General features: G+C 28.8%; 1 protein-coding gene across 2 annotated transcripts; it reads left to right on the top strand.

The window, feature by feature from the left end:
• Positions 1-445: 445 nt before the first annotated feature.
• On the top strand, positions 446-16,740 carry LOC105251661. 2 transcript variants are annotated; one of them, XM_025413607.1, is made up of 9 exons: positions 446-816; positions 10,588-11,037; positions 11,447-13,215; positions 13,452-13,937; positions 14,568-14,718; positions 14,832-15,292; positions 15,405-15,774; positions 15,870-16,197; positions 16,280-16,740. In XM_025413607.1, the coding sequence occupies exons 1-9, from the start codon at positions 687-689 to the stop codon at positions 16,533-16,535; spliced, it is 4,401 nt and encodes a 1,466-aa protein (XP_025269392.1). In that variant the 5' UTR covers positions 446-686; the 3' UTR covers positions 16,536-16,740. The 2 variants fall into 2 exon arrangements, with proteins under 2 accessions (XP_025269392.1, XP_025269362.1); XM_025413577.1 differs by having other exon boundaries at positions 14,541-14,718.
• The last annotated feature ends 2,152 nt before the right edge of the window (positions 16,741-18,892 follow it).

The following is an 18,892-nucleotide window of genomic DNA, read 5'->3' as shown; positions in this document are numbered from 1 at the left end:
ATAATAATATATGTGTGTGTGTGTGTAAAATAATAACTATTATATATAATATATTATATTTTTTAAAATTAAATCCTATTTTTTTATATTATATTATAACATTATTTTATTATTTTTCACATTTTTTACTATATTAGGTATATAGAACTTTCCATTATTGACAATAAAATAATAATATTTCCGTATAATAAAATGTTTATATTTGTTATTTTTGATTTGTCGTCGTTTTTTAATTATTTCCATGCTCATCGAGCTATTTAATCGTGATATAAAGAACATAGATATATAAATCTTTATATATTTTTATATGTTCTTTATATTTATGATTTTTAACAGTACATTTCGGTGCTTGTATACGTATAAATGTGGTGAATTTTAGCGCCATCTTTGATATACCCCAGAAGATATAATACCAATATAGAGACGGGGACATACAAAATTTCCTAAATGTAGTCGACGATTATTCAAGACAGTCACACGCTCCATAAGAGCACGAAGAGATACAAGCAAACGCAACGTGTTCACTATTAAATAAGCTGATAAGCATATGCTTACGTGGACGATAAGGTAGTGTGGGTTTGCATTTCGTAGGAGCATTTAAAGTCCCACGTAAAACCTCGTGTATATTTACGCTAAATGTCAGTGCCATTGCGGGTTGTGTGGATTCCAACATCATTACAGTGAACATGAACAACGCATCGCGTAAGGTGAAAAACCCATTGTTGTCCGCTGCGGGTCCTGGTTTCCCCTTCGACAATTACACGGAGAATACATTACTAGTGCCAGTTAACCCCGCGTCAGCTATGCTTCGAGACGGTGAGTCTATTCAACGAGAAACTCTGGGCGAGGTTCAGCATATATTGTATATTATTATGACCTAATAATGTAGAAAATTGAATAACAATCGATTTCGAAGTGAGATTTGTCAAGGAGAGTAATAAAAAATAATTCTTTAAGGAAGTAATTCCGTTTTTACTCCGTTTGCTCCGTTTGCTCCGTTTTACTGCGCTTGATCTTCTTCGCATCTGTGTTTGTCAAAATGTATTCGTTGGCAAACATCTGTTATTCCTTCATCATTTGCACAGTCGATATTACAGAGAGAAGTGATAGTATGTCATGAAAGTCTCTCAGTTAAGCACATAAGACATATATCTATATAAATGGTTCAGTATATTCGTTTCGTCATACCCACATTTGGTCATGCCCGGATTTACATAAATTGCATAAAACATATGCATAAGAATTCAAATAAAACAAAGATTAACGTGAAAAGATTTTCCTGTTTATATGTCTCGTTTATAATTATGCAAATAAAATTCTAATATTAAAAAATTTGAAGATCTAAATTTTAATAACAACACAATTATATACATTTTATAATAAAAATTTATTAAATATGCTTTATATATACACTGAATAATATATATTTTAGAAATTTAATGTGTGTACAATTTTTATGATTTTTATAATTGGTTGTGATAATAATAACTAATTTTCTCATTAAGCATACTGTTAGAAGCTTGTTCTTTCGGATCTAGCAGGCGGTCTAGAACCATATCTTTGTGTGTAAGGCAGATCATGACTATTCCTTCTACTAATGCAGTAAACTATTGCAACAATAAGAAGTATTATAAGAAAAAGGAGTAGTAATGCACCAAGTACGATAGCTGCTATCTCTCCTTGCGACAGATTATCCCATGCTATAAAAATAAAATATTACCACGACACTTGATCTTTTGATACTATTATACAGTCATGTTATTTTCACATTTACTGCAGCTTATGTATATCAGAAGTTTCTATTAATTAAATGTGTTGAATTAACGAAAAATTTATTGGCAAAAAGGAAAAATTACCTGTTACATCAATAGTACGGGAATACTGGTTGTCTGACACATCTATTGCTGTAATAGTCGCTGTTGTCGAGCAACACGACGACAAATAATAAAATGTGATACGGTCTTTAGTGCCGCTCACAAATTTAGTGCGTGAATATAGTCCATTTGGATTCGATATAACACTTTTTAAACCTAAAAAAAAATCGTAAAAGAGTTAATTAAACGGAAATTTTCAATTCGTAATTATATATATTGCTTATTCATACATATTATCAAACATTCATCGAATACCTGAGTTCGAATCTTGAATTATGATGTCAGCACTCCAAAATGTTTTTTCGCAACGATCTTTGTCCAGTTTGCCAGCGCAATTACTGTTAAACGAATATTCGAGTGTCGGTTTTACATCATCAATGTTCTAAAAATGCAAACAGAAATCATAGGTAATACAACATTTATATCATAATAATAAGCATAAAATACAATCTTATGTAAATATAAAATAAGAATATATTGCAATACTCGTGTTGTGCGTAATTTAATTTATATTATTTTATATTATTTCTTTCTAAATTATTGTTCTTTAAATTCAAAAAAATTTTTTGAATTCAAAGAATTTATATATAACAGAATATTTTTTGAAATTTTATATGTATATATAATTGATTTTATTTTTTTACTTCTTTTTACCTTAGAAATTGCATTTTGAACATAAATATATACTGTTTTTTCCGGTATATCCGTACCCTCGATCAACAATGTAAGCGTATTGACAGATTCTTGGGTTCCTAACGGTACACCGACATCCACGGCTATATAATTTGTCTGTTGTGGATACAACCACAAGCTGTTGCATACAAATTAATGAAGATAAAGATAGATTTTAAATGCAAAAATAATACATAATGTACAATAATACAGTTTTCATATACGTTTTTCTTCGCTTATGTTAATTATGTTCGCTAATATATTTCTCTTGCTAATATAATTCTCTTGCTTTCTTGAGAGAATTTAATAAATTTTTAAAATGTAAGAATGTATACACACATAAACTAGAAATACAATATCTATTTAAATTTAAAGAACAAAATTTAATATGTAATTTGTTTTCAAAATATATAATCCATATTATTTATAAAGTATCAAGAAGTTGATGATATTATAATTTTAATAATTATTCATTAATTCATTTAAACAAGACATATATAGCCAGTTCAAGCCGACAAATTTATGCGGCCATAAATATTATTGATTTTCTTTTATTCTCAAATGTCGAAGGTCCCTTGCTATTGATGTGAGATCTGCATTCAAGACTATATATTCGCATTTTTCATTTAATGAATAGTTATATATTTGCACATTGAGAATACTATTTCTATAAATAATTATATAAATTGTGAATATACTATACGTCATACGAATATATAAAATGTATTAGTGCTTTCCGGTTAATACTGGCCAATATATCCTCGTTTAAATCTTTAGTGTTATGTTATTTATTTCTATTATTCGACGTATTTTATTAATTGAACGTACTAAATTGGTTGCGTACTAAGTATTCTAAATGGTGAACTTCTTGCTCGAATTGCATATCGAACTGGAAGCACGCAGCTATTCGTTACATCAAAAAACACTCTATGTGTTGTTCCTGGTGTAGCAATCAAATTACTCTTGGCATTAATTTCTAGAAATATCTTTTTCCTTTCTAAAATATCTCCAATATTTCGAGTAAATTTCGTTGACAAATCTTGATCACTATCTTGTATTTCCATCAATATATTATTTCTAGTAGATATTTTCATATCGTTTGTATCGATATCTTCATTTAATGATGCAATTTCCGATGATCGCGATTCAATTTTCTGTTGTTGCTCCTGCACAATAAAAATTTTATTTATTTTATATTTATGTTTATATTTATATCTATACTTATATATATCCTGTATATATATATATATATATATATATATATATATATATATACAGGATATATATAAGTATAGATATAAATATATCTGGATGTCCCAAACTCATAATCAATCTTTCAAAGACAGATTCCTGGGATCATTTGGAGACGATTTTTCCTCAGTCGAATGAAAATGTTGATGAAGGTCATCATGTTTTGCATGTTCCCGATTTTTGCCATCATATATCTTTGCAATTAAGTCTTAAATTAAAACTCAACTAAAGTAAACTCTATTTAAAATTAATCGAAGAATGTAGTTTTGTTAATATTTTATTTCTACAAAGCTTAGTTTACGAAAAACCTCTTATTTCCAATCACTTATAATTCGAAAATTATTAGTGCCTCGACATTTTCGTTGAGGAAAAATCGTTTTCAGATGATCTCAGAAATCTGTCTTTGAAAGATTGATTTTGAATTTTGGGACACCCTGTGTGTGTGTGTGTGTGTGTGTGTGTGTGTGTGTGTGTGTGTGTGTGTGTGTGTGTAAAATATATGTATTTGTATTTTATTATTTCTATTTATTAAAGTATATGCCTTACTACGGTAAATATTTTTCCATTTGTTTTGATATCTTTTGGTACATTCTGTGGAATTTTAATATTACCACCATAACTAGTCAGATTATTACGTAAAGAGAAAATAGAATAATTGGCAATGTTTTTTGCTATAGTAGACTTGACCGAAGGCAATAATACATTTGAGAAATCTTCCGTCATTATTTCATCCTCGTTATTTATTATTTTTTCATTCATAATTTCTGCAGATCTTTCCACGTGCGCAAACTTTGATCTTTTATTTATTTTAGAATTTATGACAGGTATTGCATATATATTGGTTCGATTATTATCAATATTCTCAGCAGCATTCTGTAGAATATATACATAATTTCAATGATTATGTAAAATCCGTTATGTATACCTTGATTATGTATGGTAATGCATAATCATAAAAAGATAATATGTTGCTTATTCAACTTACTTCTTTTAAATTATTGAATTTAGTATTTATATTCGTTGCTTTGCTTTGTGTGTCTTCATCTAATATCTCATTAAAGTTATTTTCTGTATTGATTTCTGGAAGAAATAGTAAATAAGAATTTATAATGATATATTTTTTTAAATATAATAGGTAATATTAAATGTAATAATAATATTATATATAATAATATAATATTATATTCTTTTAGTATTTTATATTATTGCTTATGATATACGTATTATATCAATTTTTTTAAAATGTGTCAAATGATGCACAAACATTTTCTTTCCGGAACTCATCCATTTCATGCTTTGGATGCACAAATATAACTGCAAAGGCTTTATTTAACTTTCTATACCAATGAAAGTGAAAGCAAGACTTCTATTGAAGTTTGTTGCAACATTGAAATTAAAGAATAATTAAAAATATAATACAAAGTTATAAATATAAAAAAAATTCGAAAAGACACAAAATTCGAAATTATACAAAATAGATAAACATTGAAATAATTATAATTATTTCAAAATGACAACTAATTTTACTAAATGTTAATAGAAACAGAAATATATGAGAATAAATTTGGTTAAAAATATATTTACGCAAATAATAATAACTTTGGCAAAATTTCGAGAGATTATACGGCACGGCCGAAAACAGTTGTGTAAATTTTATTTGCAAGACAAGAAATACCGGTATCGGTTTAAACACACATTTTTTGTGATCGAACGTATCTGTTTTTCTTTGATTTTATCTTAAATGTCGCATTTTAAAAACAGGAAACAATTTTTTTAAATATCTTATTTCTTTCTGTATGGATTCTCTTTTTAATATGCTTAAGGATGCAAATGAACAAGAATAAAAGAGAGAGAATGTGTGAGCGAGAGCCGTGGCCAAAGAGCAACGTGATTGCACAATCTCGTGTGTATCTACGAGCCAGAAAGCGACGGATTGGCAGTTGTAAGACAGCTGCCGAGGAAGTTGGCAGCCACGCAAGAGTACGTGTAGACTCAAGAGCAATTCACGTGTTTTGTTGATGGTTAAGTTGCGATTGACTCGCATAAAGATAAAAGTGTGAGTGTTTCTTTTTCTATTTGAAGAAAAAACTCGATTAATTATCGTGATATATGAATATATGTTTCCGATTCTTATGCACAGCTGTAATAAAGTTGCGAGATATATATCGTTTATAATTCTATTGTTAATCATTTATCATTATTTAGTTACTGCACTGTTAATACATTGATATGCTATTTATTAGTTTTTCAATTATTTTTAGATAATTGCTTTACAAGATTTATTTGATCTTTTATTATTAACGATATTAAATTGATTTTTTATATTAAAGTAATATTGCATTACTCATAGAATTTTTATAAAAATTATATTCATGCTTATAAATGCAATAATTAGTAAAAATTTTTGAATTATTCTTATTTTATATTCCATTTTATTTTATTTAATTTTTATTTAACTTTATAGCTGTTATAAAAAGAAAAAAATTACAATTGATATATTTTTGTTATTGATTAGTTCATATAGTATTTTAGTATTTTACTAAGAACTTGTCATGAAAAAAATAAAAATTTTTAAATGAATTTAATACATACATATTAATAAAATAAGTTTATAATTTTATATTACTATAACATATGTGTTATATGAAATTTGTAATTTCGATGACAATTTGTTAGTTTAATATTTTTCGTAATATTATTCTTACTTTTATTAAACAAAATGACTACGTTAAAGTTATATTTTAAATTTCCCACTCCTATTAGCTTCACGCACCACCCTCTTGGTGGCAGGTTGCGCGCGCCGAACTACCCTTTTCGTGTCATGCATACATGCCAATATTATTATTCCTAGTTTCCGTGTCACTCTGTCTGTTAATGTGCTTTAGGAAGTGAAAATTGTTTCTGAATGAAACATTTCGATGATTTGGATAGTAAATTAAAATTGACGATAAAAGTAAATAATTTGTCGATAAGGAAATCATCAAATCTCATCTTTATATTATTTTAACCCGAATTGATTTTACCGATTATAGATGTTTCGTGACAGGAAAAGTTTGTTCAATATTGCCTGTTCAATAAGAGTAAAAATATTTATAAGCGTAAGTATGTGTATTCTTGTGTGAGTGGTTAGTCAGTGTAATACAACGAATACGAAGCAGACAATCACCCGATCAATATTGCCCTTGGTGTATGAAGGTTAGATAGATGTAATGATACTGTTATATATATATATCTAATAATCGAAAAATATATCAGCAAAAGATTAGTGCAATCTATAATTTTTTATAGTTCGAATAATATTTTTCTTGCACAAAAGATATTTCTCAAAATAGAAAAAAGTAGAATAGATATAGGACAAGATGATATAGAATGTATTAAAAAATTTAGCACTGCATAAATAGAATAATACATATTGATGTAATATTTTCACGCTATATTAATTAATTCTGTCCTATTATTTTAATTGCAAGATTAAATAAAATTTAATAATCTTATTTAAGATCAATTAAATAAATTTTTTTCAATATATTGTAAACGTGTTGAAATAATACTTTTCATAAATGATTAAAAAAGTATATATGGAATTAAAGATTAACATTTAAAACGCACATATATACAGAATAAAAATGTAAATCTGTCTTTTCCTTGTGTTTATAAATAAAAGAACAAAGCATGTGCGCGTTATGTGTACTTACTTATATATGTAGTGAGAACCGTCTGCGAAAAATTTTTCAAAATGCTGATTACAATTTGAGTTACATTAGCATCTAAAGAGATTTCGGTATAATTAACTCTTTGTGCACCAATCTTTTTTTTCTGTAAATAATATATATTTTATAATAATCTTTCTTGATATGTAGATATGTGAAGCTTTATTATTTTTTTAATACATAAATAATAAGTGCTTTAAAGTATGAATTTTGAATGTCTTTAATGCCTTGATTAAATTCTAAATTTAAATAAATATTATTATTTAAATAAACATTATCCATTTAAATAAGCTCTATAAATATTATAACACTTATAATATTTATAATATTAGAGTTCAAGATAAATTTCTAATTAATAAATATGTTATAATATTTACCAAAACTGACATTTTTCTAAAAATAACTTACTTCACAAATGTTTAAGTTTGTTGAATTTTTATTATTGATAGATATATGTCTTATTATCTTCATATTCCGATTATTGCCAAATAAAAAATCATCTAAAAATAATTATAATAATTATATAAATAATCATATAAAAATGATTTATATGATTTGTATTTTAAATCAACTTTGTTACGGCACATGCATTTATTTAACATATTTTTTATAATAAGATTATTGTTGTCATATAAAATGTTGTAATCTTAATAATTTAAAATAACACTAATTATACGTCATTGGTTATTTTCAAGATATCTAGTGTTAAAAGCTAAACTAACAATAAGAGTAATAGCATAATTTGTAAGACTTATATACGTCAATATTTAATCGAATATGATAAGCAACGTCAATAATATTGATAATCAAAACAAAAATTATTTACGTAATATCTCTCTGTTGAAATTTTTATCCTCTTTGTTTTCATTTCCTGTGCACGCGAGCATGAATGACAAGAAAAGATTAATATCTTCAACGACAGAATTATTTTTATCAGTTTCCATTTGTTGTATGCAATACCTTTCAACAGAAAAATTTTGTTAATTTTATAAAAAAAAATATTAGTATTTTTAAAATAATATTTTTATTGTAGTTATATATATATGTATATATATATATATATATATATATATATATATATATATAACTACAATAAAAATATTATTTTAAAGATACTAATATTTTATATATATATAGAAGATAATATTGAATGAAAAAAATATAATATATATAAAAATATAATATATATAAAAGTTTTATCTATATAAATATTCTTGTTTTAAGTCTATGATATGTCGCACAAATTGATTTAACAAACCTAAAACAACTTGATTTTAAGAAATTTTTTTCGTTTTCTATTCTCTCTGATAAATTTTTCGAAGATTCCAATGAAATGTCAGGTTTAGGCTTGTCATCTTTTAGAGTCATCTCATTCAATCTTGTTACCATTTCAATTGATTCCATGGTTCGTAACGGAGCGTCCGATTGAGAAGCGTTATTAAATGACGTGATTATTTTTGAGGACGTTGATTCACTGAATGCATTTTTATGTAAAATGCAAGTCACAAAATATATTACAAAAAGCAAATACACGCGTGATTCCATTATATGAAAGCGTACGGAAAAGATTCGACGGAAAGACTAAATGTAAAAATGTGGGTGACGTACTTATAAAGTTTTGTGCGCGTAAGTTTACCGAAGAGGTAACGTATGTTCAGTTACATTGATGATAACACGAGCGCAAAAGTAAATCTGGGCGTTAACGTGTGCCTTGCACAATCTCGAAAGTATCTCGTTATGAGAATATTCTCGTTAAAGGTTGTTTTTTTACACAATTAAATAAACTTATAAATATTGCAACATTTAATAGAATTTAATATGATCATCTCAGATTAAATTCATCTTGATTTATAATATGTGATCAATATTTATAATACATATGTTTCGCATAATGTTTTAAAGTTATATTGAGAAAAAAGGATAAATGCTTTTCATTATTAAAAGAAAAACAAATTTTGAATATATTGATTATTTATATTTGTATAACAAGTTTTAAATATATTTCTTTAATTAATATATATTATTAATTAATATATATTATATATATTTTTTAATATATCTTATTAGTACATCAAATTTTATAAGTTTTATATTTTAATATTAAAATTTAACGATACTGCATATTTTTCTGATTATAAAAATTGCAAATAAATTTTTTTATTGAATAGATACAAGCATAAAAAAGTGTTCTTATTAGGGTATAGATTGCTTGTTTTTAAAACTTAATGAGATGCCAAGGAATTAGTATTCATTAATGCAAGTATGAACTTTTGAAAATTATTAATGAGTTTCTTCTTAATTTTACAAGTACTATTTATTAATTATTATAAATTACGCTTAAAACTGAGGATTTGTGCTCATGAATAAGTTATATCAATGCATTAAATAATAATTTTAAAATCTCTCCTAGAATGTTTGTCTAACAAATTATGTCAAAGAGTAGGAGTATTATCGGTTAGCATTATCTTCGTCATAAGTTCTTACGTTCATTGCATCCTGTCTAATATTGACACTTCATGAATAATATGGAAAATTTAGTTGTCTAAAGGTATTTTGTGGATACGATAATATATCCGATTGACTAGGAAAGATTAAATGTACATATATTGTTTCTCAATTTTTAAAGATCTTGAAGCAGTTTTCTAAAATTCAAAATTTCAAGTGACAAATACTCATAAAAATATTATTAAGAAAAATTTAATTTTATTATATAATTTTTTATTTTAAGCATTTTTTTACGTTCACATACTGAAAAAAAGTAATGTTGAATTAACAACATCAGTGTAATTGGAATCTATTTTATTAATTCAATAACATTTTTAATTAAATCAATATACCATGTAATGATTTGATTAATGATATTATTGAATTAATAAAATACATTCCAATTACACTCATGTTGTTAATTCAACATTACTTTTTTTCAGTGTATTATTGCAAGATGTTTGCAATAGTGATACAGATGAAAAATTATATTTTTATATATATTCCTCGTATACAAATATATATAAATATATCAGAAAATCAAATATATTAAAAATCTCGATAATTATCGTCTAAGTTAAATCATTTTCTTCTAGATGCCGAGCTCGACAACTTCATAGGACAGGAACCTAATATTCAATTCCAGTCTCCATTAAAGACGCAGGAGAACTTTCCCTCGGATACATCTTTTCAGTCAAAGGAAAATAAGGATACAGTGAATCAGTCAGCAAAATCAGGATATTTCACGACAATCCTTTCTTCTCTACCGAATTTATCGCTGTCATCAGTTAAAAATGACGTTTTAGGATCGCAAATAAATCAAACAATCGATAACACTTCAAGCGGAGTGATACATGAATCTAATCCTTATATATCCCCACAAGGACAGCATGGTTCTCAATCAGAAATACCAGGATTCTTAGCGATTAATTCTCAGAATCCTCAAAGCACGAACTTATCAGGATTTCCTGCTTTCGGTCCCACTGATACTGTATCGAATCCTCCGCAGCCCGCAGCTCCACCCAATTTATCTCAACCTGGTTATGGTGAGTCTACAATTAACTCGTAAAATTATGTTTATATTATTGTTATAATTAATATAATACAATAATAAAAAATCACGTATATTATGATTAATATAATTAAATTATTAATGATTAATATAATTTTTCTTATAACGAATTTTGATTAAATCTTCAATTAATTATGCCAAATCAATGTATGAATAAGTATGAATAAGTAATTGATCGATATATAGAAAATATGATGTAAAATGATTCCAAGAAATCTTAATTAGTAGAGATCTAAAGTCAATTTTTTAATTTTAATTTATTGCACTGTTTACATAAGTGCATAATTAGTTTTTTTATTTAATTTATTCTATTACATAATATAGCAAATATGTTATGCTTTCACAGCATTTTTTAGAATTAATTATTATTATTTTTTTTTAAGCGCCCATTTCTTATCGCCTTGGAAATCAACGACGCCTGAAGTATGCGCCTCCACCTGATTTGACGACCAACGCAAAGCCGAACCCAACGGTACAAACATTTTTTCCTACTCAAAATGTGTCTGCATCGCCGACCATTCTAAATCCGTTTAAATCGGAGGGATCAGTACAGGATAACAATTCCAGCGTACAACAAACTAGTTCTTTACCTGAACAGCTTCCAAAGTTTGAGCCGCCATCGGGGAACAGCTCTCTTCATACATCATTTCGATCCAATTTAGTCACAACAGAAGCAACGTATAACTCATCTGTAGCACCCACAACTCAAAATCAATTTTCCGAAAGTTCTTCCCTATCCACGCCATCTCAATTTGTTTCGTCATTATCAAGACCAATACCTACGCAAATATTGGAGCCCACAACACCACAGAACACTCCGGCGAACATCTCATTCCCCGGCTTTACACCTTACGTGAATCGAGATATCTTACCGACATCTAATTCATCCAATTTAGATAAAGAAGTTGCTGCGTTTAAAAACCCAAATCAACAAAAATCAACGTCGGAATTTTCGAGAGACAGTATTCCCGAGACAACTACAGAATCCGCACATAAATCGCCATTGATAACAAAAGAGACAAAAGCGATATTTACGCCGATATCAGCAGCCAAGGTGACAGAAAAGTTAGAACATTTACTTGCAGAGCAAAAGGGAGATTTTCCTTCAACAACTCCTGAAACATTTTCAAAAATTGATGAAATTACGTCTAGCATTACTACTGAATCAACGAAATCTTTCGAACCGCAAAACGAGACGCCGCAGGCTACAAATGAGTTCATCGATGAATCATACAAGGCGAAGTTAAATGACGTTCAAGAGAAAATCGCTCAGCCTGGAAGTGACACTTGGAGTGACGTATTTCTTGGGCAAGAGCCAGCGGCGGAATCGGTAATCTGTCCAAAAGTACATACGGCTGATAACAATTCCGTCGTGACAGATAACCAAGCGGCTGAATTGAGCACACATTTGCCTCAAGAATATTTCCAATTGCAATCGACATCTATGCCAAGCTCTTTTTATGCAGACAGACCTGCAGATCAAAGATCAAGCTTGAATTACATACCGCCTTCCGTTCAACTTCCGCAAAATAATTTTTACAATCCGCCGAAACCAACGGAGCCTTCGGCAAGCGTGTTCTTTGAATCGACAAAACCAGACGGATTTTCCAATTTTTGTCAAGAGAAGAATATAAATTCTTCTTTTAGTCAACCAAGTACTTTAATAGTTGCTACTACAAATAATCCGCAGCAGGTTCAAGAAAATTTGACTTTTAATTCTACAGCGGCTAATTCCACAATTCACGCACCATTTTGGAATGCCGATCAATCTTCTCAATCGCAGGTGTTAAACACTATATCCAACCAGCCAGTATGTACTGCGACGAGCCAATCATTGGCCCCAACATTTTATAATCCTGCTCAATTTACGAATGAATTATCTAAACAACGAACTTTTTCACATACATACAGTCAACAATCTTCTCAACAACAATCGTATCAAAATCCATCCTCGTATGAGAATAACAGTGGATTACAATCTTACACTGCTCATGAAGATAATACCTCATATTCCGCATTGCCTGCAGTCTCGATGGTAACGGCAATACCTGAACCGACGGGATCAGCCACACTCAATCCTATTCAAATATCGGTTAATGCGCCGATTAATCGTACTACGCCAGATACTATCCCACCGAGTTTTCAAAATTTGGTAAGAATATCTCGCCACACCATATTTCTAATTTATTTATAAGGCCAGAATATTGTAACTAAATGTAAATTACTAGTAAATTTGATAAATTTTCTTTATATATATCATTAATTTATATATTTCTTTATATTTTTATTAATAATTTTTTTAGACAAGATTTTTGTACTTGTATTTATTTATTATTAGTACACATTTTTAACTATATTTTATACTCACGAAAAATAAATACCTTTTAGGCTGCTGCATCTTCCGATAAACATATGCAATACAGACCAGTATATCAACATTGGTTCTACCGCAAAGAAGTGGAGAACAAAACACTATGGCTTCCGTTCTCTATGCAGGATAGTTTAAAATTAGAAGAAATACATAATTCTACTGATATTACGCCTGAAACTACAGTAGCTACTGAAGGTGGTCGTTATGATGTCGATATTTTGCGTCGTCAAAGAGTGCCTGTATATTGGACCGGTGCATCTACTGAAGTTCGGCGATGTTCTTGGTTCTTCAAAGGAGCAAGCGAATCGAGATACATTCCTTATAATGAGAGCACTGCTGTAAAGCTCGAGGAGGAATACAAACAAGCATGTCTTACAAACAATTGGAATCGAAGAATTGATCTGAATAATGGAGAATATGTTATCTTCCATAGCGCAACAGTCCAGGTTCACTATCTACAACCAACTTCGCCCGATTTGGCAGGATCCTGGGGAAATAGCGCAGTAAGTAACAAATTGTATATAATATAAATTTAACAATATAAAATGAAATTTTATAATAATTGAAATAATTTATATTTTGAAATATTTGATTGAGAAATTTAATTTTATAATATGATATATATAATTACGTGAATTTTGTATCAAAATGTTTACTCATAGGTTTTTAGATTCTATTGTTGTTAAAATATTGTGCAATTTATTCCGATGTCATTAATTACGCATTTCATATTATTACATTTCATTAAAATAGAATCAACGAGCTATTAAAAATGATCAAAAATTACTTTTTGTTATGCAATTTATATGTTTAATATTAAAAATGCTTTGCTTTACAGTTCATAATTAAGCTTTTAATTTTGTCTTAATAACATTTTAACTTAAAAAATTATATTTAATTATTAAAAGCTTATATTTATTAAAAGCTTAATTTTATTACAAACACACACACATTTCCAATTTACGCTTTATTGTATTTTAAAATATCTTATTTTCTTTCTTTAGTATTTTCTTTCTTTAGTAAATTATTTCACGGGCTAAAGTGTACGCGTTTTTTTATATTACGCGCATGGTTCTGTTTGAAATGGTGGATCCTAATTCCTACAGGGTTCAGAGGACAGTACATATTTACAGGGTTCTGCAAGTAGACCAAGAGTTGTTAAAAGAGGAGTCGACGAATTCAACATAGAGGAGGGTGAACCCGAGAAAGTAGATCATCTTCTATTTGTCGTTCATGGTATAGGCAGTGTTTGTGATCTGAAATTCCGCACTGTAGAAGAAGTTGGTAAGTTCTAAGAAATGTAATATTAAATATGCAAATAACCTAATTATAATAATTATCTGTCAAATTTATATAAATATCTAATTTCGATATATTTATATTTATAAACTTTTCAGTCGATGAATTTCGAAGTATATCACTTCAATTGGTGCAGTCACATTACCGCACTACGAGCGAGCAAGGAATCGTAAACAGAATAGAAGTTTTGCCAATCTCTTGGCATACAACACTTCATTCCGAGGATACGGGAATCGACAAAAAATTGCAATCTATTACATTGGAGAGTATTCCAAAGTTACGGCATTTTACTAACGATACCTTACTCGATATACTTTTCTATACTAGTCCTGTATATTGTCAAACTATTATGCGCACCGTCGGAAGTGAGATAAATAGATTGCATTTTCTATTCAAAGAAAGAAATCCTACCTTTGACGGAGAAATATACTTAGGTGGTCATTCATTGGGCAGTTTAATTTTGTTCGATCTACTGTGCCATCAAAAACCTGTTAAGAAAGAAGAAGAAGAAAACGAGAAAAACGATGATAATACGGACGATAATAGTGACAGGGAAGGCGTAAGTAAAGAAAAAATATTACCGTTTTTTTACTCGATTTTATGATAATTTGAATACATTTTATCTCAACTTGAAATATTTAAGTAATAAAACTTTTATGGCGCTATCGTAGGAAAATGACAGTATTGGATCCATTAAGCCAATGCCAGCAGCCGTTCTGAAAAGACATCAAAGTAGAAGAATCAGTTATGTTGTAACGGGCGCGGCAGGAACTGGCCAACCTTATATACATTATCCGCAACTCAATTTTCACCCGCGTGCCTTTTTTGCTCTCGGCAGTCCGATTGGCATGTTTGTAACTGTTCGCGGAATTGATACTCTCGGAGAAGATTTTGCACTACCCACTTGTCCGGCTTTCTTCAACATTTTTCATCCTTTTGATCCGGTAGCTTACAGAGTAGAATCCTTGATCAATCCTGAAGCTCATAAATTTCGACCTATGTTGATACCACATCATAAAGGCAGGAAAAGAATGCATTTAGGTGAGTTTAAAAATTTTTTATTTTTATAATATATATTTATGATAATATAAATTTTGATTAAAAAATGTATATATTAATATATTTATAATTTGCAGAATTAAAGGAAACGATGGCACGAGTCGGAGCAGATTTGAAACAAAAGTTAATTGATTCCGTGAAACACACGTGGAATTCTTTTTATCAGTTAGCCTTATTTCACAAGCCAGACAATCAAGCTTTGGAACGTGAGATTGATAAAGTTGTCGAAGAACAGTTACAGAAACAGCCTAGTGTACCAGATCAACATAACAATGATGATAATGGTGCCAATTTAAAAATAGGAAAACTTAATCATGGCCGAAGAATAGATTATGTTCTTCAAGAAGCGCCTTTCGAATATATTAATGAATATATCTTTGCTCTTACAAGCCATATCTGTTACTGGTAAATCTCAATACATTTGTTGCGAGAAATATATTGTTATATTTATTGCGTACTTATTTTAATATTATTTGATTAATTTTAGGGAATCTGAAGATACTATCCTCTTGATTCTGAAGGAAATATATGGATCTAGAGGTATTCAGACAGATGCGCAGCTTCCTCAGCAGACATTGTCAATTGAGAGAATGTCTCCTTCACCATCTTTGAATTTAGCAACTGCGTTGTCGAATAATGAAAGCAATGCAGGAGCATCTGTTATGGGAGTAGATCCTACAGTGCCCATATCCAGCAAATCTGTTGGTCCACCACCTAAGACTGGTTTTGTACCAAAATCATGATCGACAACACATCTCTCGTATCTTACTTTTTGAATTTGAATTATAACAGAAATAAAATTAATTTCTTTCTCAACGCGATAATAAATCACATTGAGAGAAGAATTAAATTTATTTTTGATATTTAAAACAAAAAGATTAGGCTACGTCTAACATTGATATTGAAAAGGAGAAATGGAGTATAGAAAAAAATCAAACTTTGTATTTTATAATGTTCTTGTATTATTTGTAAATTTTATCACAAAACACTAATTAAGATATATATATATATATATATATATATATATATATACATATATATAGATATAAAATATTAATTGCACTATATTACAAAATCGGCCTATGTGAACAATTCTCCTCTCTCTAATAACTTTTAGTTTAGCGACAAATCAGTCGTTAGGTATGAATAACAAAAGGATATTAAGATTAAAAAATTCAATGATTTAAATAATTGATAATTTATTAGTTTATTTGCATATTTAATATATATTCGTACATATTATTTTTGACAAGATGTTGTATGACTAAAGGTATGTATAAAATGTTATATAGAGAAAATATATATTGGAACGAAAATGCGTAAATATGAAATGACATGTAAATATACATACGTCATAGTTAAATAAAAATATAGATTATATAAATTTTTATAATTTGTCTAAACAGATTATAAAAAAATACTAATTTCGATTCTTATGTATGCGCAAATTTTAATAAATTACTGTATTCTTTTACGTTTTCGCATCTTTATTCCTTCATGTAATTTGATTATAAATTTACGCATATGTATATTATAAAGCAAATCTATTATTGAAATTAATTGTAATTGATCGATATTAATTACAATATTAAAATGATTCATATTAACAGTATTAATTCCAAGTACATTTCAGGGGTAACTATAGAAGCACGTGACATAATTATGAAAAACTTCGGCAATAATCTCGATATCGTGCAGTCGAGCAATGCCGATATGTTCTTTAAAATGGTGTTACATGTTCAATCGGATCAACGAATAGCGTCACCTTATCGCGCGAGCAGCTTTAGCGATTCTAGAAGAAAAAAAAGAGAATGCTTCGGCACATGCACGGCTATCACGAAACGCTAATTAATTGCGGTGCAAGCCCACCAGGTTCGAGACTGCTTTGCATTTTGCGTGCAGGCTCTCGTAAAACTACATGCCTGTCAGCCCTGGCGAATTTCAAGATGATTTATCGTCCTCGCAAAACTAAGTTTTTCGCGGTACTTCGTGGCTTCTCGGCGGTTCCGAAAGGCACCGCTTTCGACATGCAACTGTGGTCGCTGTGGGCACGATCCGTAAAGTTGACGTCGCTGATCGACTACTATTTTATATCCTCACCATCTAATCGGGGGTGACTTTGAAATATGTTTCCTTCAAATTTTTCGACGTAGGATTTTTCGGTCGGCACGTTTCACGGTGACCCGCATACGTTATAATTGCGGAGAAATTAAGTGGCGGCTTTTACGTGACGGCGTTTAATACGTACGGCCGAGCCTATATTGTCACGCGAATAATCATGCACACGAAAAGTCACGTTGTACATAAATCTTTTTGTAATTTTATCAAATTATAACAAGAATCATGAAACTATATAGACATCGAGAGAATAAAGTTCATGTACTTCCTTTTACATTAATGTTAATGTAACTATCTAAAAAGAACGCATAAATTTAAAGATAAATATCTCTATTAAATACATAAAAAATAAATACGAGAATCTATAAAGATAAATTGCATGGCATTTAAATTGTATCGTAAAAAATGTTAAATTTAAAAAATATTAATATTACTATATATGTTAAATTAATATTATTAATACTATTATTTATGAAATATTTTAGGAAAGGCAATTCTTCTCTCTTTTTCTCGTTAGAAAAAAATATGTTATTATACGTATTACTTTCACACACAATGCTATTCAAGTCTAGCTGTCTGACCATTCGTTATGCTTTACTACATTGTGTGCATGACATGTAGCTATGTTTCCCTTTTCAACATGCGGAAAGATACTCATACATACATTATAAGACAGACGTTTACGTTCAGTGGCAGTTATATAAAGTGAGATAAGGAAACGATTTTATAAGTTTTTCAATAAAAGTGACTTACATTTCGGAAAAACTTTACGACATTTACGATAGCTATTCACTAATTATTTATAGTATCTGACGATGGCAGGGTAATTTATCATAAGAAAAATATGTTTTTCTTCATTTTTCTGAAGAAATTGATAAAGATATTGTTAACATAATTTTATTAAAACGATGGATTATATTTATTGTGTCATATACATAAGGAACTGTATGCAAACAACAAATCAATTATTAGCATTTAAAAA

This window comes from Camponotus floridanus, unplaced genomic scaffold (genome assembly GCF_003227725.1).
Source record: "Camponotus floridanus strain SB8 unplaced genomic scaffold, Cflo_v7.5 scaffold1, whole genome shotgun sequence".
In the NCBI taxonomy this organism is placed as follows: domain Eukaryota; kingdom Metazoa; phylum Arthropoda; class Insecta; order Hymenoptera; family Formicidae; genus Camponotus; species Camponotus floridanus.
Note: the sequence above shows the minus strand (reverse complement) of the source record. Positions and strands in the feature narration are given on the sequence as shown.